The sequence below is a fragment of the Trachypithecus francoisi genome, unplaced genomic scaffold (assembly GCF_009764315.1).
Source record: "Trachypithecus francoisi isolate TF-2019V2 unplaced genomic scaffold, Tfra_2.0 Lachesis_group4, whole genome shotgun sequence".
NCBI lineage: Eukaryota > Metazoa > Chordata > Mammalia > Primates > Cercopithecidae > Trachypithecus > Trachypithecus francoisi.
Genome location: NW_022681469.1, coordinates 125,979,714 through 126,001,528, shown reverse-complemented (window position 1 = coordinate 126,001,528; position 21,815 = coordinate 125,979,714). Strand labels below are relative to the sequence as shown.

The window sequence follows — 21,815 nt, the reverse complement described above, 5'->3', positions numbered from 1 at the left end:
CGTCCAACCTGAGTTTTTAATATTGAAAGTTACCAGGTTTAGAATTAGTTACTGAAAGAAGTGTGGTCTAAATTTCCAGGTCTAGAAATAGCTGTCTGATGATAGTTTGGAGGCATTTCTTCATTTATTCAACCAACATTTTCTGAATGCCCACCTTGTGCGGGCATGGCTCCAGGCCTAGCCAGGTTGACTGTCTAGAAAAATGACCTCTAGAGAATTTGGGCATTCTATAGCCAATCTTTTATTTGAGACAGAGTCTGTTGCCCAGGCTGGAGTACAGTGGTACCATCTCGGCTCGTTGCAACTTCTGCCTCCCGGGTTCAAGTGATTCTCGTGCCTCAGCCTCCCCAGTAGCTGAAATTATAGGCCTTTGCCACCACACCCAGCTAATTTTTGTATTTTTAGTAGAGATGGGGTTTCACCATGTTGGCCAGGCTGATCTCAAACTCCTGACCTCAGGTGATCCACCCACCTCCGCCTCCCAAAGTGCTAGGATTGCAAATGTGAGCCACCACTCCCAGCCTAGCCAACCTTTTCTATAGGAATTGATAAGAAAAGGAATCACATGATGGCAAAAAAAAGGATCAAACAATCAGAAAGACTCTTTCCTGGGATAAATGTATGTTTTGGCAAAAAAAGCTTGTTTCTTGTATAACTCCTGTTTGTCAGTTTCCAACTATATAGCGTTTTAAAGTCTTTAGCAAATCAGTTTTTTGCCATGTTTTATCGTATTGTATGATTTTATCTTTTTATTTTTTTACTTTTAGAGACTGGGTCTTGCTTTGTAACCCAGGCTGGAGTGCAGTGCTATGATCATAGCTCACCGCAGCCTTGAACTCCTGGGCTCAAGTGATTCTGCCACCTCAGCCTCCCAAGTAGCTCAGATGACAGGCACATGCCACCACACCTGGCTAATTAAAAAAAATTTGCCAGCCGCAGTGGCTCACACCTGTAATCCCAGCTCTTTGGGAGGCCGAGGTGGGTGAATCACGAGGTCAGGAGATCGAGACCATCCTGGCTAACACGGTGAAACCCCGTCTCTACTAAAAAAAAAATACAAAAAAAATTAACTGGGTGTGGTGGCGGGCACCTGTAGTCTCAACTACTCGGGAGGCTGAGGCAGGAGAATGATGTGAACCCAGGAGACGGAGCTTGTGGTGAGCTGAGATCACGCCGCTGCACTCCAGCCTGGGCGACAGAGTGAGACACTGTCTCCAAAAAAAAAAAAAAAAAATTGTTTTTTTTGTAGAGCTGGGATCTCACTCTGTCGCCCAGGCTGGTTTCCAACTCCTTGGCTCAACCAAATCTTCCTGCCTTGGTCTCCCAAAGTCCTGGGTTTACATGCATGAGCCACTGCACCCAACCAGTATTGTATGATATTTAAAACAAAAACAAACAAACAAAAAACATTAGTACCACTGCTTTATTCCTGTTATTCTATAAGATTCATGTAGTCCTGTCGGTTTATAAAGAACATTTTGTGTATTCATTGCCATTTTCTTTCTTTCTTTTTTTTTTTTTTGAGACAGAGTCTCGCTCTGTCGCCCAGGCTGGAGTGCAGTGGCCAGATCTCAGCACACTGCAAGCTCTGCCTCCCGGGTTCCCGCCATTCTCCTGTCTCAGCCTCCCAAGTAGCTGGGACTACAGGCGCCCGCCACCTCACCCGGCTAGTTTTTGTATTTTTTTAGTAGAGACGGGGTTTCACCATGTTAGCCAGGATGGTCTCGATCTCCTGACCTCGTGATCTGCCCGTCTCGGCCTCCCAAAGTGCTGGGATTACAGGCTTGAGTCACCGCGCCTGGCCTTCATTGCCATTTTCATAAGTGCTTAGGAAGTTGGCTCGTAATTGCCTTTCCTGTTTGCATGTCAGGCCACTGCAGCTTGGCTAGGACATGAGTTTTGTTTCAAGGCAAGTGTGATGGGTATGGGAGATGGGAGGAATGGAAGTGGAGGTTGGAAACAGGGAGACCATTTAGTTTGGCTTTTGCTGTCGTCCCTTAGGAGAAATCAAGGCCGTGGACAAGAACGGTGGCATTGTAGGTGGAGAGAACAGTTATGTTAGGAAATGAAACCCTAGAACTGTTTTACTGGGCAATGGGCTCACTGCTGGATGTAAATAGAAACCAAAACCATGGCACTGGCTTTGGAAAAAAGAAAGTCTTTATTGGGAGTCGACTGGCAAGGAGATAGGAAGAAACACTCAAATCTGTCTCCCTGAGCTAGAGGCTGGGGCAGGTTTTATAGGCAGAGGGATTACCATGAGGCAGTATAATTAGTGAAGTGTGATCTGATTGGATCTTGCAACGAAGTGATGCCAGGAGGTGTGATTTGATTGGAGCATGCCGTGAGGTGATGCCAAGACATGATCTGATTGGCACATGCCCTGAGGTAATGCCGAGGCTTGCTTCTTAATTCTCTCTTTTCCCTGATCTGAGCCCTTTAGTTCTGCCTGTGGTTGACTTTTTAGTTCTGATTGCCTCTGGTGTCACACATTGGGCACACTGGGTTCATATGTGCTCGAGTTACCTGACTTACAACCTGGGGGTTCATGGCAGCTGAAATACAGCTTACAAGTTTACTACACGTAATTGAACCAGATTGGGCTGGTTATGTGGTTACAGAATTTGGCCACTCATCTTTAAATGGGATGGTACAGGAGAGGAAGAAATCAAGGTTGGCTGATTCTGGGATCTTCCTTATTTCTGTTTAGGCCACGTAAGAACTATAAATGAATAAATACACAAAACTATATGGGTCTTACATGGTTGTTATATTGTTATATTCTGGGCAGAGAGTAAACAGTCTCTGCACCTAGCAGATTAGAGTTAGAATTTGAATGGTGCATTAAACTCCCTTGCGGAGTGTTATAAACCATTACATTTCTTTTCAGAAACGAAGTTACTACTGCATATGGAAGATAGGATTGAGCTGCCTTAGAGGGAAGGAATGATGAATTTTGTTTGTCCTGAGGGCTCAAGACGTTTAATCATAGCTCTTATGACTGACTCCGGGGTTGCAACACTCACATTTTATAGTAGATACTTTCTCTAGTGAAGGGACAGGGACAGTATTCCATGGCCGTCCTTTGGAGTCTGTTCATTTTGTAGGGGCCAGAAGTCTCTGTTTAAAACCCCAAGAGGGTGTCTGGTGCTTTGGGCACAGTGGTCAGAGGCCAGTGTCATGGGCCTGGGTCCAGTTTTGGATTTATCTGGCCTTTGGGTTAAGCAAATAAGCTGGTGATGTTTTGTGGTGACAGAGGCTTTTGAGGGCAAATACTGCCATCTCTTATCAATTTTTTGCATGATTTGTGGAGGAATTATAGAGACTTGCTATAGAATTGCTTCAGAGAATTTAAATGCTTTCAAGGTTGAGATTTGTTCGTTTTACTTCATCACAAGACTTCTTTATCAAGCTCACACCTTTGCTTTTAGATTAAAAAAACAAACTACTTGGGTAGCTGAGGCGGGAGGATCACTTGAGCCCAGGAGTTTGAGACCAGCCTGGGCAACGTAGGGAAGCCTCATCTCGGAAAACAAAAGGCAAAGGATTCCTTCTATTTTAAACTATCTTAACAAAATAATAACTGGAGCCTTTTTATTTGTATAAAAGGCCTAGCATTAAACTAATTACATTTATTATAAGAACAAATGATTGATGTTTGTTTATGAATTTTTTCAGCTCCATCCAGTAGTATGTAATTAAGAACTCTATTACTGGAAGCAAAAATGTTCATTTGCCTTGCATTTTGATTATATTTAGTAATTTGGAATGCTGACTTTTAGGACAGATAGGACTTAATGTGGCTTTTTTTTTTTTTTTCTCATTTGGTACATTTGATTCTCTAAAGTACTTTTTTCACTGATTTCCTATTTCAGAGCATGTCCCTGAAGTAACAGAGAATGTAGAGATATTGACTCCAAATTTCATTTACTTTCTGTGAGTGTTAATTTTTTTTTTTTTTTTTTGAGGCAGAGTCTCTCTCTGTCGCCCAGACTGGAACGCAGTGGTGCAATCTTGGCTCACTGAAACCTCCGCCTCCCGGGTTCAAGCGATTCTCCTGTGTTAGCCTCCCTAGTAGCTGGGATTATAGGTGCCCGCCACCATGCCTGGCTAATTTTTGTATTTTTAGTAGGGATGGGGTTTCACCATGTTGGCCAGGCTGGTCTTGAACTCCTGACCTCAGGTGATCCCCCTGTCTCAGCCTCCCATAGTGCTGGGATTACAGGCGTGAACCAATGTGCCCGGCCAAGTGTTAAAAATTTTAATCTTGTTTTACATTCTATGTATGGGGAACATTGAATGTTCTCAGAAGTACACGGAGTGATACAGTGAATTCTTATTACCTATTGCCTGGCCTCATCAACCAGCAACTTACGGGCCATCCTCCCCCAAGTACCCTTTGTATACCCCCTTCTGTTTTAGTTTGAAGCAGATCTGAGATCTCATCTGTGAGGTATTCTCATGTTAAAGTAGAAAGGGTGTTACGGTGAGTCTTTTCACTTATTCACCTGGGGGCTGGATGGCTGGACATTTAAAATAGGCACCAGAGGTGGTCTGGGGCTTGATGGTAGGACCACTGCCAAAATGAGTTATTGTGAATTTCTGCAGCTGTCCGTAAGATTTGATGAGTATCTCCCCTAAAGTCTAACACAGATCTTGTGTGTCATCTCTGAAATTATTACTTAGCACTCTGCCATTCCCAAAAAGATAGGGCGATATATTTAAAAATATACACAAATAAATGTTTAAAAAGAGAGGAAGAAATCAATTGAAAGAGGGAATGAGGGTCATCTTGTCATATCAAGCCAATTACAATGAATAGAAGACCAGCATAGTGCAAGGTTTTATAACAGTAATCAAAGGTGTGCTGGTGAAATTTCCTGGTGGTCAAAGTCAACATGAAACACAATCAGTTTTATATTATCCTTCGGATTTCTTAAGTGTTTCTTTTTCTATCACTGAAGAAGAATATCCTGCATGGGATCATCTAGAAGTGGACATTGGCCAGGAGTTTCAGACCAGCCTGGCCAACATGGTGAAACCCTGTCTCTACTAAAAATACAAAAAAATTAGCCAGGCATGGTGGTGTGCACCTGTAGTCCCAGCTACTCGGGAGGCTGAGGCATGAGAATTGCTTGAACCCTTGCAGTGAGCCAAGATCGTGCCCCTGCACTCTGGCCTGGGTGACAAAGCAAGACTCCATTTCAAAAAATAAAATAAAGGAGAAGGAGCCATTGGGAAGGCTGTTGGTGGTAGTGGGGTGACTTGGTCTCTGAGCTGATGGCTCTCAGGGTGGCTTCGAGTACTTTTTTCACTTGTTTTGGGGGTTTAGAGATGTAATATCAGCAGCAGCTATAATTTATTGAATGCCTATTATACATCAGGGGTTGTGCTGTGATTTTATTTCATTTAACCTTCAACATATTTCTTCTCTATTGCTATTGTTATTTTTTTCCCTTTTCAGGTGAGGAAATTGAAATTCAGAGAAAATAAGCAACTTGCTGAAGTTAGGCAGCTATCTGTACTCAGATTGCTGAAAATGTTTGACACTTAGATAAGTGAATTGTAGATTTATGGTTTTTGGGTGTGTATGTTTGAGTATATAGTTACTTTAAAAAAGAGCATCCTGGCATGTCTTTAGATTGTTGTCTCACTGTGAGTGTGTTCACTTTGGAGAGGACGGGTTTTGTGGGCCATGGTTCATAACAGCCCTTTTTTAAAAGAAAATTAAAAAATTATTTATAATAATTTATTTTTTGAGATGGAGTCTTTCTCTGTTGCTCAGGCTGGAGTGTGGTGGTGTGATCTCGGCTCACTGCAACTTTCACCTTCTGGGTTCAAGTGATTCTCCTGCCTCAGCCTCCTGAGTAGCTGGGATTACAGGTGTGAGCCACCATCCCTGGCTAATTTTTTGTATTTTTAGTAGAGATGGGGTTTTGCCATGTTGGCTGGGCTGGTCTCAATCTCCTGACCTCAGCTGATTCGCCTGCCTTGGCCTCCCAAAATGCTGGGATTACAGGCGTGAGCCACCGTGCCCGGCCTCATAATGGACCTTTTTTTTGATGCTAGGTGTTCATGATTGTGCTGTTTTTTACATTGCACGTTGCCAATTCTGGATTTCATTCTTTTTTATTTTAATGCAGAGAGAAAAGGAACAGCAGGAAGAGAAGTCTGGTTTGTTCAGGAACATGGGGAGGAATGAAGATGGTGAAAGAAGAGCTATGATAACTCCTGCTCTCCGAGAAGCCCTTACTAAACAAGGTGAAAATCTTCAGGAATTGTTGTTATATGACTATATAGTCTTAGGCATTCTAATGTAATACCTAGAATGAAGTCTCTCTCTAGTTAGCTCAGCAGCTGTTCATAGTGGCAGATATAGCAGTCTAAAGATTCACCTTCTTATTTCTGCGGATCGCTTCTGTTGGCTGCTTGGACCAGTGAGTTACCTTTTTGCTTGGTTTATTGGGATATTACTATTAGTGCGGGTCAAGTTCACAGATCAAAAGTGCTGTCATTGGGAAAGCTATTAAAAATGCATAGAGGCCGGGCGCGGTGGCTCAAGCCTGTAATCCCAGCACTTTGGGAGGCTGAGACGGGCGGATCACGAGGTCAGGAGATCGAGACTATCCTGGCTAACGTGGTGAAACCCCGTCTCTACTAAAAAATACAAAAAAAAAACTAGCTGGGCGAGGTGGCGGGCGCCTGTAGTCCTAGCTACTTGGGAGGCTGAGGCAGGAGAATGGCGTGAACCCGGGAGGCGGAGCTTGCAGTGAGCTGAGATCCGGCCACTGCACTCCAGCCCGGGTGACAGAGCGAGACTCCGTCTCAAAAAAAAAAAAAAAAAAAAGCATAGAAAAGCTCATATGATAAGAGACTGGGTTAATTAGAAGTGTTTTATGTAGAGGTGTCATATCTGGATTTTTGTGGTCTTACCTTATTAAGGAGGTTATAGTTGCATGAATGAGTAATAATACTAGTTTCCTGTGGAAGGAAGAGTAGTAAAATGGGAATCAGTAGACTTGCCTCCTTTCCTCCTTCCCCCTCCCCACTTCCCCTCTGTATTTATGAGAGACCTTTTATGTGACAGTCTGGCAATGCAGAGAAACACAGGAAACTGTATCTTCTTCAAGGAACCGTCAGTCTGGTGCACTAGAGAAATATATATATATATATATGTATTTTAATATCTATGTCTATATTTTAATTAGGGTAGATTATATTAATGTGATTTCATTATAGATTTAAATTTTTCTTGCTATTTTCTATTTCATCTGCTTTTTGATTTCCCTTTTCCTGTTTTTCTGTGTTCTTTCAAATTAATTCAGTTTTTAAAAATGACTCTATTTTATATTTTTGTTTGCTTACTAGCAATAACATTTTTGCTAATAGTTGCTCAAGGTTTTACACTATACCTCCTTTTTTTTTTTTTTTTTTTGGAGACAGAGTCTCTCTCACCCAGTCTGGGGTGAAGTGGCATGAGATCTTGGCTCACTGCAACCTCTGCCTCCTGGGTTCAAGTGATTCTCCTGCCTCAGCCTCCTGAGCAGCTGGAACTAGAGACATATGCCACCATGTCCAGCTAATTTTTTCGCCATGTTGGCCATGCTGGTCTTGAACTCCTGGCCTCAAGTGATCTGCTGCCTCAGCCTCCCAAAGTGCTGGGATTACAGTTGTGAACTGCTGCACCTGGCCTACACTTTATCATTTCATAGTATATCTTTGAGTGATGTCATCTCACTTAATATGTAGAAGAACCTTACAATACTGTACTTCCATTATTTCTTTCTTAACCTGTATGTAATTTTTATTACACATTTTACTTTTGTTTTTTGGTTAAGTAGGGTCTTGCTCTTTTGCCTAGGCTAGAGTGCAGTGGTATGATCATTGCTCACTATAGCCTTGAACTCCTGGGCTCAAGGAATCCTCCTGCCTCAGCCCCCTGCACAGCTGAGACTACAGGTGTAAACCAGCACACTGAGTGTTTTACGTATCCTCTAAAGCCTACACTTTATTATTATTTTTTCTTCAACAAAAATATCTATTTTTATATTTAATTCAATCAAAGCATCTATTATGTACTAAAGATTTATATACTTACAATCTTAGAATCTCATATATTTACTTATATAGTTACCATTTTCGGTACTCATGTAGTTACCATGTTCTATTCATGTAGGTCTGTGTTCCATCTGGTATCCTTTTCCATCTGCCTGAAGGACTACTTGTTTTTTTTTTCTTTTCTCTCATTTAAATTTACCTGTGGCAACTCCAAGGACTTTTTAAACATCTCTTATAGTGCAGATTTGTTGGTGATGAGTTCTTTCAGCTTTCATATATCTGCAAATGGCTTTACTTTGCCTTCATTTTCTATCACTGTATCTTCAAGTTCAGTAATTTTTTGCTGAATATAGAATTGTAGGTTGACAGCAGTTTTTTCTTTCAGTACTTTACGGATGTTACTCCACTGTCCTCTTGCTCACATTGCTTCTGATTAGAGTTCAGCAATCAATCATCCTTTTGTTTGGTCCTTTAAATAGGATCCTCCGTCTCCCAACCCCCTGCTACTTGGAAGATTTTCTCTTAATGCTGATTTTGAGCATTTTCATTATAATGTGCCTCAGTGTAGTTTTCTTCATGTTTCTTTTATTTGGGTTTTGTTGAGTGTCTTGGTTTTGTGGATTTATGGTCTTCATGAAATTCGGACAAATTTTGGCCATTATTTCTTCAAATATTCCCCCCTTCACCCACTTGCTTCCTAGAAGACTACAATTATATGTGTAATAGCCTGCTTGAATTTGACCTAAAACTCATTCATGTTCTATTCATTTTTTAAAAATTCTTTCTGCTGTCTCACTTTTCATTTTGGATAGTTTCTATTGCTATGTTTTCAAGTTCAGTAATCTTTTCTTCTGTAATGTCTCATCTTCCATTAATCCTATTTAATATATTTTTCAACTTAGACATTGTAGTTTTCATTTCTAGAAGTTCAGTTTGGGACTTTTTATATTTTCCACATCTATTACCTTTTTGAGCCTGTAGAATACAGTTATAACTGTTTTATTGTCCTAATCCGCTAATGTCTTTGTCATTTCTGGATCAGCTTTGGTTGATGGATTTTTTTTCCTCATTGGTCATGTTTTCCTATCTGTTTGCATGCTTTATATCTTTAATTGAATGTCAGACCTAATTTTACCTTATTAGGTACTGGATATTTTTATTTTTATTATTTATTTATGTATTTTGAGACGGAGTCTCGCTGTGTTGCCCAGACTGGAGTACAGTGGCACAATCTTGGCTCACTGCAACCTCTGCCTCCCGATTCAAGCGCTTCTCCTGCCTCAAGTGATTCTCCTGCCTCAGCCTCCTGAGTAACTGGGTGCCCACCACCACGCCTGGCTAATTTTTTGTATTTTTAGTAGAGATGGGATTTTACCTTGTTAGCCAGGATGGTCTTGATCTCCTGACCTCCTGATCTGCCCGCCTTGGCCTCCCAAAGTGTTGGGATTACAGGCCTGAGCCACCGCACCTGGCTTGGATATTTTTATATAAACACTCTTATAAACAGTTTTTTTTTTTTTCCTGGGACGAGGTTAAGTTACTTGGAAATAATTTGAGCTTTATATCTTACTTTTATAGCTTCTTAGATGATAAGACAAGAGCCGGCTCAGTATAGGGCTAATTATTCCTCACTATTGAGGCAAGACGCTTCTATGTAGTCTACCTAATGCCTTGTGCATCTTTATATTTATAGTCTGACTGGCAGAAGCAGGTACAATTCTCAGCCTGCTCTAAGCATCAGGCATTACCCCCAGTCCTTCCCTTCCTCTCTCCCTCTTTTCATTTGGGATAGTTTCTTTTTTTTTTTTTTGAGACGGAGTTTCGCTCTTGTTGCCCAGTCTGGAATGCAGTGGTATGATCTCGTCTCACCGCATCCTCCTCCTCCAGAGTTCAAGTGATTCTCCTGCTTCAGCCTCCCTAGTAGCTGGGATTACAGGCATATGCCACCATGCCTGGCTAATTTTTGGATTTTTAGTAGAGACAGGGTTTCACCATATTAGTCAGGCTGTTCTTGAACTCCTGACCTCAGATGATCCACCTGCCTCGGCCTCCCAAAGTGCTGGGATTACAGGCGTGAGCCACCATACCCATCCCATTTGGGATAGTTTCTATCACTGTGTCTTCAAGTTCTGTAATTGCTTCTTCTCTAAATGTCTAGTCTTCCAAAAATGGTTGTTTCCCATCCTTGAGTAGTGTTTCTCTTGTGAATGTGCTAAACAGTACTTGGGCAAATACTTGAGAGAAATCCCCTGTAGACTCTTGGAGTCTCTTTGTAGGTTTCATCTCTCTAGCTTTCAATCCTGCAAACTGTAGTCACCTTTGTTGTCTGTTCCATTTTCCAAACTCAAGAGTCCACTGGGCTTCGCTTGGGTAGTCTCTCTTTGCTACATGGCCTGGAAGGTTTCTAGACAGTAAGCCGAGGTAATGGGAGGGCTCACCTTAATTGTTTCCTATCTCTATGGGATCACCGTCTTTTGTTGCCTGATGTCTCATGTTCTGAAATCTGTTGTTTCATATATTTTGTCCATTTTTTGGTATTTCAGGTAGGATTGTAAATCCTCTCTGTTACTCCATCTTGGCTAGAAGCAGAATTCCACACAATGATTTTCAGCAGTTATACACTGTTGGCTTATATTTGTACTGTGGTCAACTATAGATCTCTCTATCCTATAATGTACAGTTTTTTTCTTTACCTAAATGCAAAATTTATAGAAACCTATGTATCTTGGGAGAGAAAAGTATAAAGAGTTAATGTAGTAGAGGATGATTTCTATGATAGTATGAACAATATAATATGGAATTCCAAGAGAAGAACTAGAATTTCTTCTGGGGATGTTTTAAATGCATATTTGGTATCAGAGATTAGTTATTCAATTGGACTCAGTTCCACCTTCGAGTACATAAGCAGTCCTTTGTTTATTTATATGCAAGGTGTTTACATAAATGTAGACGAGGATAAAAGACAAAGCCCTGTAAATGTTGCCACTGGAGACTTGTAATCCAAATTGACATTGCTCCAATAATCATCACAGTGTGAATATGGATGTTTAACCAGCCACTGATCCACTTACACTATCATCCAGACTGTATTTCTCCATTTGCCTTATTTGCCTGCAAGAGTCTTTTTGTGTGAGCGACTCATGATAATTGTGGCTTATTACCTGAAGCCTCATGAGAAACGGTATTGAATGCTTTCTGAAATCAGAATGTACTACTTGTTTGTACTACTAGTTTGTTTAAAAAGGAAATGAGATTACTTTGGCCTGGCTTTTTCCATGCTTTTCACGCCCTATGTAGCTCAAAAATGTGAAATGATAGGTTGTACGGCTACTGAGAATTCACATTTAACATGTAGTTCCTAGAATTTGATTTTTCTCTCTTTGGGTCAACATTACTTTTTTTTAATCTCCCATTGTCACCTGGTTCTTCATCTTCTTTCAAAGGTTACTGATGATAGTTCCCCATTCATTCATTTGAAATATATTATTACTTTTGTTTTATGGCCCAGCATGCCGTTCATTTTTATAAATGTTTCACTGGTCCATAAAAAGAATGTAAATTCTGTAGTTGGTGAGTGCAGGGCTCTGTGTATTTTTGGTCCAGTTTATGTGTTGTGTTGCTTACATCTTTTAGAGCTTTACTGAGTTTTTACCTATGAGATCTGTTAGATACGGAGAGATTAAAATCTCCTCATATAATTTTTGGATTAATTTATTGTTTCTTGATTGGGTGCGGTGGCTCATGCCTGTAATCCCAGCAGTTTGGGAGGTGGAAATAGATGGATCACTTGAGGACAGGAGTTTGAGACCAGCCTTGCCAACATGGTGAAACCCCATTTCTACTGAAAATACAAACAAATTAGCCTGGCAGGGTGAAGCACAACTGTAGTCCCAATTATGCAGGAGGCTGAGGCATGAGAATCGATTAAACCCAGGAGGCAGAGGTTGTGGTGAGTTGAGATTGCAACACTGCACTCCAGCCTGGGCGACAGAGCGGGACTGTCTTTAAAAAAAAAAAGATCATTTCTTTATGTATTTGAAGTCTATGTTGTTAGATACATATACATTTTAAATTGTTTTCTCATCTTGCTGAATTAAATCTTTCATGTTTTCTGCCATGGGTTGGTTGACTGCAATAATTTACCAAAAAAAAAAAAATTGCTAAATTTTAATGTCACTTTTTGTTATGACACTTTGGATCAGTCCAACTTTGTGTTCCCTGCTTTTCCACTCAGGTTATCAGTTGATTGGGAGCCACTCTGGGGTGAAGCTTTGCAGGTGGACAAAGGTATTTTTTTTGTTTTTATTAAGTATTTCTATTATATGCAACTTTTAAATAGCTATTTTTATACACTGTCAATAAATTTACTATTTAGAGGTATAATTTACATTTAATATGCACATATTTTTAAATGATTCTTTAAAATGAGTTCAGCAAATTTTGATAGATGGTAGAACCTATATTCAGCAACTCCAATTAAGATATAAGCTGTTGCTGGGCGCGGTGGCTCAAGCCTGTAATCCCAGCACTTTGGGAGGCCGAGACGGGCGGATCACGAGGTCAGGAGATCGAGACCATCCTGGCTAACATGGTGAAAACCCGTCTCTACTAAAAAGTACAAAAACCTAGCCGGGTGAGGTGGCAGGCGCCTGTAGTCCCAGCTACTTGGGAGGCTGAGGCAGTAGAATGGCGTAAACCCAGGAGGCAGAGCTTGCAGTGAGCTGAGATTCGGCCACTGCACCCCATCCTGGGTGATAGAGCGAGACTCCATCTCAAAAAAAAAAAAAAAAAGATATAAGCTGTTATCCCCACCCCAATGAATTTATTGTGCCCATTTCTAGTCAATAACTCCCTTTCCCTAGGGAATTATTGTTCTAATTGCTATTATTGTTATTTAGTTTTGCCTTTATAGAATTTCATAAGAGTGACCAGGTGCAGTGGCTCACGCCTATAATCCCAGCACTTTGGGAGACCAGGTGGACGTATCATTTGAGGTCAGGAGTTCGAGAGCAGCCTGACCAAAATGGTGAAACCGTGTTTCTACTAAAAATACCAAAATTAGATGTGGTGGTGGGTGTCTGTAATCCCAGCTTTCAGGAGGCTGAGGCAGGAGAATCGCTTGAACCTGGGAGGTGGGGGTTGCATTGAGCCCAGATCACGCCACTGCACTCCAGCCTGGGTGATAAGAGTGAGACTCCGTCTCAAAAAAAAAAGAAAAAATTTCCTAAGAGTGGAATCATGTAATGTGGAGTCTTTTGCAACTGGCTTCTTAAACTCAACATATTTTTGAGATGCATCCGTGTCGTATCATGTAACATGTATCAGTAGTTCATTCACTTTTATTGCTCAGTAGTATGCCATTATATGAATATACCAGTTTTTAAAAATCCATAGACATTTGGTCTGTTTTTAGTTTTTGGCTATTATGAAAAAAAGTACTATGAGCATTCTTCACAAGACTTGGTGAATGTGAATTTCAGTTTTCCTTGGGTAAATGCCTAGAAATGCAGTTGTTAAGTCACAAAGTAGGTATATGTTTAACTTTAGAAGAAACTCCCAAACTGTTGTCAGTGTGGTTGTACTACTTTATACTTGCTCAGCAATTTATTAAAGTTCCATTTGTTATACATTCTCACCATCCTGTGGTATTGTCTTTTAATTTTAGGCATTTTCATGGTTGTGAAATGGTACCTCATTGTGGGTTTTTTTTTTTTTTTTTTTGCTTTTTTTTTTTTTTTTTTTTTTGAGATGGAGTCTCGCTCTGTCGCCAGCCTGGAGTACAGTGGTGCAATCTTGGCTCACTGTACCCTCCATCTCCAGGGTTCAGGCGATTCTCCTGCCTCAGCCTCCTGAGTACCGGCCCAGCTAATTTTTGTATTTTTATTAGAGACGGGGTTTCACCATGTTAGCCAGGATAGTCTCGATCTCCTGACCTCATAATCCGCCAACCTCGGCCTCCCAAAGTGCTGGGATTACAGGGGTGAGCCACCACACCCGGCCCTCATTGTGGTTTTAATTTACATTTTGCTGGCGATGGTTGATGATTAGGAACTTTGTTTTTTTTTTTTTTTTTTTTGACAGAGTCTTGCTCTGTCACCCAGGTTGGAGTGCAGTGGTGCGATCTTGGATCACTGTACCTTCCAGGTTCAAGTGATTCTCATGTCTCAGCCTCCTGAATAGCTGGGATTACAAGGGTGTGCCAATATGCCCAGCTAATTTTTGTATTTTTGTATTTTTAGTAGAGACGGGGTTTCACTATGTTGGCCAGGCTGGTCTCAAACTCCTGACCTCAAGTGATCCACCTGCCTCAGCCTCCCAAAGTGCTGGGATTACAGGTATGAGCCACCATGCCCAACCAGGAACATCTTGTGTTGTGCGTATTGGCTGTTTATACTTGTGAAATGTCTGTTCACATCTTTGTTCAAACTGGGTTATTTGACTCTATATTATTGATTTCTAAAAGTTCTTTATATGTTGTGGATGTGAATCTTTTGTCGAATGTGCACTATGAATATTTCTCTAGACCGTGGCTTTTCTATTTCCATAAAGGTATCTTTTGAAAATTTTAATTTGGATACAGTTCACTACATCATATTTTTTTCTTTTATGGTTAGGGTTTTTTGTATTTTAAGAAATTTTTGCCAACCATAAGGTCACAAAGATATTCTAGATTTTCTTCTAGAAGCTTTGTATGTAGTTTTAATTTTTTTAAAGCAGTTTTCTATAGTTTTAATAAATTAGTCTCTTACTCTTTTAGATGTGTTAAATATACATTTTCACATGTCAACTTACAGTCTTCAGTGCTGCATGGCTCTTTGTTTAATGGAAACTAATCTCTGTGGGAAACTCATTTTAAGGAAGACTCATACATATGCACGATGCATGCAAACAGATAACAGGGAATAGTAAATATCACTTCCGTTATATTTTTCAGTATCTTCTCAGTCAATGAAATGGCATGGTAACACAGTTCCAATGCAGTACATGTGAACGACAACACAGAGATGAAAGCATCCTTGCTTACCATGCCAAACTGCTGTATGCCCATCCCACAGAGTTGCCTCCATGTTCCTTGCATCATCCCATAAATTACGAGAGTAGGTTTCTTTTAATACGTTCTTTCTCTTATAAATGTGTAAGAAAATAATAGGTAGAGAAGAAAAATAGTAAAGTAAGGAAGTATTAAAAGTGTTAATGGTGTAAAAACCCACAAGAATCAGAGAAATCATATACGGCACAGGATCCTGTCCTGCACCACACGTTTGATTTTTTTTTTTTTTGTTTTCTTTTTTTTTTTTTTTTTGAGATGGAGTCTCGCTCTGTAGCCCAGGCTGGAGTGCAGTGGTGCGATCTCGGCTCACTGCAAGCTCCGCCTCCTGGGTTCACGCCATTTTCCTGCCTCAGTCTCCCGAGTAGCTGGGACTACAGGTGTCCGCCACCACACACAGCTAATTTTTTGTATTTTTAGTAGAGACGGAGTTTCACCGTGTTAGCCAGGATGATCTTGATCTCCTGACCTCCTGATCCTCCTGCCTTGGCCTCCCAAAATGCTGGGATTACAGGTGTGAGCCACCGTGCCTGGCATACAGGTTCAATTTTTGTCTGTTGTTTTTCTTTTTTTTTTTTTTTTTTTTTTTTTTTTTTTGAGACGGAGTCTTGCTCTGTCACCCAGGCTGGAGTGCAGTGGCCAGATCTCAGCTCACTGCAAGCTCCGCCTCCTGGGTTCACGCCATTCTCCCACCTCAGCCTCCGGAGTAGCTGGGACTACAGGCGCCCGCCACCTCACCCGGCTAGTTTTTTGTATTTTTTTTTTTTAGTAGAGACGGGGTTTCACCGTGTTAGCCAGGATGGTCTCGATCTCCTGACCTCGTGATCCACCCGTCTCGGCCTCCCAAAGTGCTGGGATTACAGGCTTGAGCCACCGCGCCCGGCCGTCTGTTGTTTTTCTTTAGGTGAAAATGATAAATTCAGTTTCTTTTTTCACTGCCATAGCAGGTCTTTAATTTTGATACAGAAGTTAGATAAATATATTGTCCCCAAACTTCAATGTCTGTATTCCTAGAGTGGTGGCAGGAGCTCATTAGGGGCTCAATGACTGAGGGGGCAGACAGGTTTGCTTAGGCGGATTCCTCCTAAGCAACCTGTGTAGAAGAAGCCAATTTTTTTTTTAATTGTTTATTTTTTTGAAGTAGGATCTTGCTCTGTCATCCAGTCTACAGTGTAGTAGTGCAATCTTGGTTTGCTGCAGCCTCCCACCTCCTGGACTGAAGCCATCCTCCCACCTCAGCCTCCCAAGTGGTGTGCTACCATGCCCAGCAAAAAATTTTTTTGTATTTTTTGTAGAGACAGGGTTTCGTCATGTTGCCCATGCTAGTTTTGAACTCTTGAACTTAAGCGATCTGTTTGCCTTGGCCTCTGAAAGTGCTGGGATTATAGGCATGAGCCACCTCGCCTGGCCCTGTGTGTAGTTTTAACTTTTATGTTTGGGCCTGTGATTCGTCTTGAATTAATTTTTATGAATGGTGTGAGGTAAAGGTCAAGATTTATTCCACCACGGCCAATATGGATATCCAGTTGTTTTGGCACCATTTGTTGAATACTTGTCAACCTAAATAGCAAACGGAGAGGGGCTCTCTAGAAGAAAATGATGGTTATTTTGGAATAGAGCATTGCAATGGGAATATGCAAGCCACAGTAACGGTGTTTTCGGGGAGGTACAGGAAGACAAAGTTTAATTTTTAATTTTTTATGAGTTATTATAAGTTAATGAAGACACCGTTTTTTTTTATTTTTTATTTTTTTAGACAGAGTCTCACTCTGTCACCAGGCTGGAGTGCAGTGGTGTGATCTTAGCTCACTGCAGGCTCCACCTCCCAGGTTCACACCATTCTCCTGCCTCAGCCTCCCAAGTAGCTGGGACTACAGGCATCTGGCTAACCTTTTTTTTGTATTTTTAGTAGAAACTGGGTTTCACCTTGTTAGCCAGGATGGTCTCGATTTCCTGACCTCCTGATCCCACCCGCCTTAGTCTCCCAAAGTGCTGGAATTACAGGTGTGAGCCACCGCGCCTGGCCAAAGACGAAGATTTTTAAAGGAAAAAATGAGGAGGATTATGTAATTGTTTTGAAATAATTATCCTTGGCTGCAAAGATCAATAACAAGGGTGACAGCAGTCCGAGGGTAGGCTGGCAGTTGCTGGGCAGATGACGTTGGCAGATAAGCATTTTTCTGTGTAAGGTTGTGGTAGGCTTTGAGCAAAGTTGTGGTTTTTGTAGAATCTTTTTCATTACCAGGCATACAAGATAACTCTCCTCATGGTCTTCCCTGCCTCTGTTTTTCTTAACATTGGTGACTCCATTTTGATTTTGACAACTTTTACATTTCTTCCTTTTGATCAAGATCTTTCTCAGAAAGCATGACTGATCATTCATCCTGTAGTTATTTTTATTTGTTAATTCTTTTGAGACAAAGTCTTGCTTTGTCACCCAGGCTGGAGTGCAGTGGTGTGATCTTGGCTCCCTGTGACCTCTGCCTCCTGGGTTCAAGCAGTTCTCCTGCTTCAGCCTCCTGAGTAGCTGGGATTACAGGCGTGCACCACCACGCCTGGGTAATTTTTGTATTTTTAGTAGAGACAGGGTTTCACCATGTTGGCCAGGCTGGTCTCGAACTCTTGATCTTAAGTGATCTACCTGCCTTGGCCTCCCAAAGTTCTGGGATTACAGGTGTGAGCCACCGCTCCCGGCCCTGTAGTTAAGTTTTTTTTTTTTGAGACTGAATCTCACTCTGTCTCCCAGGCTGGAGTACCGTGGTGTGATCTTGGCTCACGGCAACCTCTGCCTCCCGTGTTCAAGTGATTCTCTTGCCTCAGCCTCTGGAGTGGCTGGGATTACAGGCAACCGCCACCACTCCCAACTGATTTTTATATTTTCAGTAGAGACAGGATTTTGCCATCTTGGCCAGGCTGGTCTCGAACTCCTGACCTCAAGTAATCCACCCGCTTCGGCCTCCCAAAGGTGGGATTATAGGCGTGAGCCACCGTGCCTGGCCCAGATTCAAAGTTTAAAAAGGGAAAATAAAAGGTAAACTTAATAGTAATATGACAATGTCAGTTTGCATAATGGCTTTGATTTGTGAATCTAGGCTTAAAGAAAACCAATTGAATAAGTCAAATCACCATAGGGAATTAAGTGAGACCTGCTGTAACCTTATGGCCTGTATTGTTTTATGTATATGGGTTTCAGCTTTCACAGAGGAATTTATCCAGGTACAGCTTGTAATATGAGAAATTGCACAGACATTTTCTTGTTTAATGAATTGATACAAAATATTTCTTTAAGTTAGGTTTTGTTAAGTTACCGGCAGAGGCTATTGATTATAAAATTTCAATTACACTATTAGTCTGCCAAGTGAGCAGAGTAGCATTAAGAGGGGTAAAAGTCTCATCATGATAAGAAGTCTTATTCCAACCTCCTGGAGAAAGCTATTTACACTGTGAAAACAGCAACTTTTTCTTCTGGTTTGTAGTTTTAATATCTTTGGTCATGACATTGGGCAGTTGGGTGAACATTTTTTTGTGGTTCATAAATGTTTCTTAAAATTTATCTAGTTTCGGCCAGGCGCGGTGGCTCAAGCCTGTAATCCCAGCACTTTGGGAGGCCGAGACGGGCGGATCACGAGGTCAGGAGATCGAGACCATCCTGGCTAACAGGGTGAAACCCCATCTCTACTAAAAAATACAAAAAACTAGCCGGGTGAGGTGGCGGGCGCCTGTAGTCCCAGATACGCGGGAGGCTGAGGCAGGAGAATGGCGTAAACCCGGGAGGCGGAGCTTGTAGTGAGCTGAGATCCGGTCACTGCACTCCAGCCTGGGCGGCAGAGCGAGACTCCGTCTCAAAAAAAAAAAAAAAAAAAATTTATCTAGTTTCAGCCGGGCGCCAGTTGGTCACATCTGAAATCCCAGCACTTTGGGAGGCCAAGGCTTCAAGTCAGGAGTTGAGGTCAGGAGTTCAAGACCAGCCTGGCCCACATTGTGAAACCCTGTCTCTACTAAAAATACAAAAGTTAGATGGGTGTGGTGGTGTGTGCCTGTAGTCCCAGCTACTCGGGAGGCTGAGGCAGGAGAATCACTTGAACCCGGGAGGTAGAGGCTACAGTGAATCATGATTGCACCACTGCACTCCAGCCAGGTCAACAGAGTGAGACTCCGTCTCAAAAAAAATTATCTAGTTTCAGCTAATAAAGCTTTATAAGCCAGCTGGAGAATTGTGACCAAGTATTGGAGGAAATTAGAAGAATTCAGGATCTAGTCTAGTCTACACGTAGATAACAAGAACTTTAAAACAATGCACAGGGCTACAATCTATAATAAGAATAGGTATATTATAGTTTTTCTATAGAGACATAACTTTTTCTTCCCACATTGATCACACAGGAATCTCAGATTTAAAAACCTACTGAGCTAGGAAGCCAAACCAGGGCATCTTACATACAATCTTAAGGATCTTGGGCCTTCCAGGAAGTGACAGTTTTTACTGACTCATTGCAAGTCTGGGAACTCTGGAAGCCAGGCATTCAATGCACATTTTCAAATAAGACATTTCAGTCAAAGCCTTGCTGGTATATAACCAGTGTTTATATTTCCAGTTGTATCCTGCTTGAGAGCAGATTTTTATTGAATTTGTATAAATAAAAATAAGAATACAAATGGTTTGTGAATTTTGGGAGGAATCCAATAGGGAGGAAAAGCAAATCGTTCCATCTTTGTTCACAAAAGTATACTTTACCAAATACTATATATATATATATATATATATATATATAAAATCTATTATATATAAAAAAAGATGTTATATATCTATAATATATATTATATATATTATAGATAGCTTATGCAAGAAAAATGTCTTAAATCTGTTAGACAAAATATTTAAGTAAAGAACCAAAAATGAAAAGTCACAAACACATTATCGTCATCAATTACTTAATTTGAAGTCATTAAATTTTATTTTGCTTGATCTTGATTAGCAATTTTATGGAGTCAGATGCAGTACCATTGTACTATGAGGTTGGCCATTGACAGTTTTATGCACCAATTTCTTTAATATATTAGAGTTCTGGAAGTTGTCATTTAGTCCATTGATCTTAAAGTTATCAGAAATGTGTTCAAGAATACTTGTTGGACCGGGTGCGGTGGCTTACCCCTGTAATCCCAGCACTTTGGGGGACCGAGGCGGGCGGATCACGAGGTTAGGAGTTTGAGACTAGCCTGGCCAATTTGGTGAAACCCCGTCTCTACTAAAAATACAAAAACTAGCTGGGTGTGGTGGCGTGTTCCTGTAGTCCCAGCTACTTGGGAGGCTGAGGCAGAAGAATCGCTTGAACCCGGGAGGTGAGGTTGCAGTGAGCCAAGATCGCACCACTGCCCTCCAGCCTGGGCAATGGAGTGAGATTCTGTCTCAAAAAAAAAAAAAAAAAAAAGAGTACTTGTTAAAGTCATTTCCATAAAAAGCAGTTTTGGAATGTAGCTGATTGCAGATGTTTTCAGAGAATAATTCAGAACAGTAACAGTGGTTGACAACAACAACTTAGGAAAGCCATGGTTAAGATCCGATGAAATTTCTCAATTGATAAGGAATTTAGTTATTTCTTACATGCAGTGTTTTAAGATAACCTGGATCATAGGGCCATCAGACTTCTTCTATACATTTCATATAATCTTTAGAATATTCACATTAATAACATATCTATACAAATACAACTTTAAAAAGAATCAATTATGACTGATAACATATTATGTTTTAATGAATTTATATACTTTTTAGAATATTTATATCAATAACATACCCACAAAAATAACTAAAAGAAGAGCTAATATTACTTATTTGTCCATGCATTCCGTATAATGTTTCAGAAAAGACGAATCATTTAATATCTCTATAAGATGTGACATACATTCTTTGAAGCTTTTCAGGGCCGTAACTGGACAATCATAAAGTTAATTTTAGGTCAGAAAGAATTTTGGATTTTGATTCTGTGGAAACCTGCCAGAGGTGCCAAAAGGTTCAAAACACTTGATCAAAACAGAATCACAGGTCACTCATAAATAGTAGTTACTCATTTAATCAGAGTGATAATTAAAAGACTTCAAAAGCAATATGGAAATTTACATGGATAGAAAAACCTTAACCTGGCCTGCCATGGGCTCACACCTATAATCTCAGCATGTTGGGAGGCCGAGGCAGGTGGATCACAAGGTCAGGAGTTTGAGACCAGCCTGACCAGCATGGTGAAACCCCCATCTCTACTAAAAATACAAAAAATTAGCCGGGTGTGGTGGTGGGTGCCTGTAATCCTAGTTACTCAGGAGGCTGAGGCAGGAGAATCGCTTGAACCCAGGAGGCAGAGGTTGCAGTGAGCCAAGACTGCGTCACTGCACTCTAGCCTCGGCAACAAGAGCAAGACTCCATCTCAAAAAAAAAAAAAAAAAAAGAAAAAAAGAAAAACCTTAACCCTGTAAAGCTCAGTTTTCCCAAGTAATCAAAAATCTAATAAAGACAGCATAGGAGATTATCTTGATAAAGCATAAAACCTTTTTTTTTTTTTTTTTTTTTTAAAGGCCAGTTACCAAAAATGCAAAGAAAAACCTTTTGTATTGTGATTGCCTGTCTTTGTGGGAAACCCATTTAGGTAACTTGGAAGTCAAACCTGATTAAAAGTGTACTTGAATTTAATCAGAAATGGAAAGAGCATATTGAGGG

At 40.8% G+C, this 21,815-nt stretch overlaps 1 protein-coding gene across 2 annotated transcripts in view; it reads left to right on the top strand.

The window, feature by feature from the left end:
• The window catches only part of LOC117072911 (S-adenosyl-L-methionine-dependent tRNA 4-demethylwyosine synthase TYW1), a 274,209-nt gene that overhangs the window by 45,358 nt on the left and 207,036 nt on the right, over positions 1-21,815 (top strand). For both annotated transcript variants that reach the window (XM_033193369.1, XM_033193368.1), the window contains exons 8-9: positions 6,144-6,261; positions 12,293-12,345. In XM_033193369.1, coding sequence (XP_033049260.1) covers positions 6,144-6,261; positions 12,293-12,345 — 171 coding nt within the window. The remainder of the gene's footprint in view (positions 1-6,143; positions 6,262-12,292; positions 12,346-21,815) is intronic.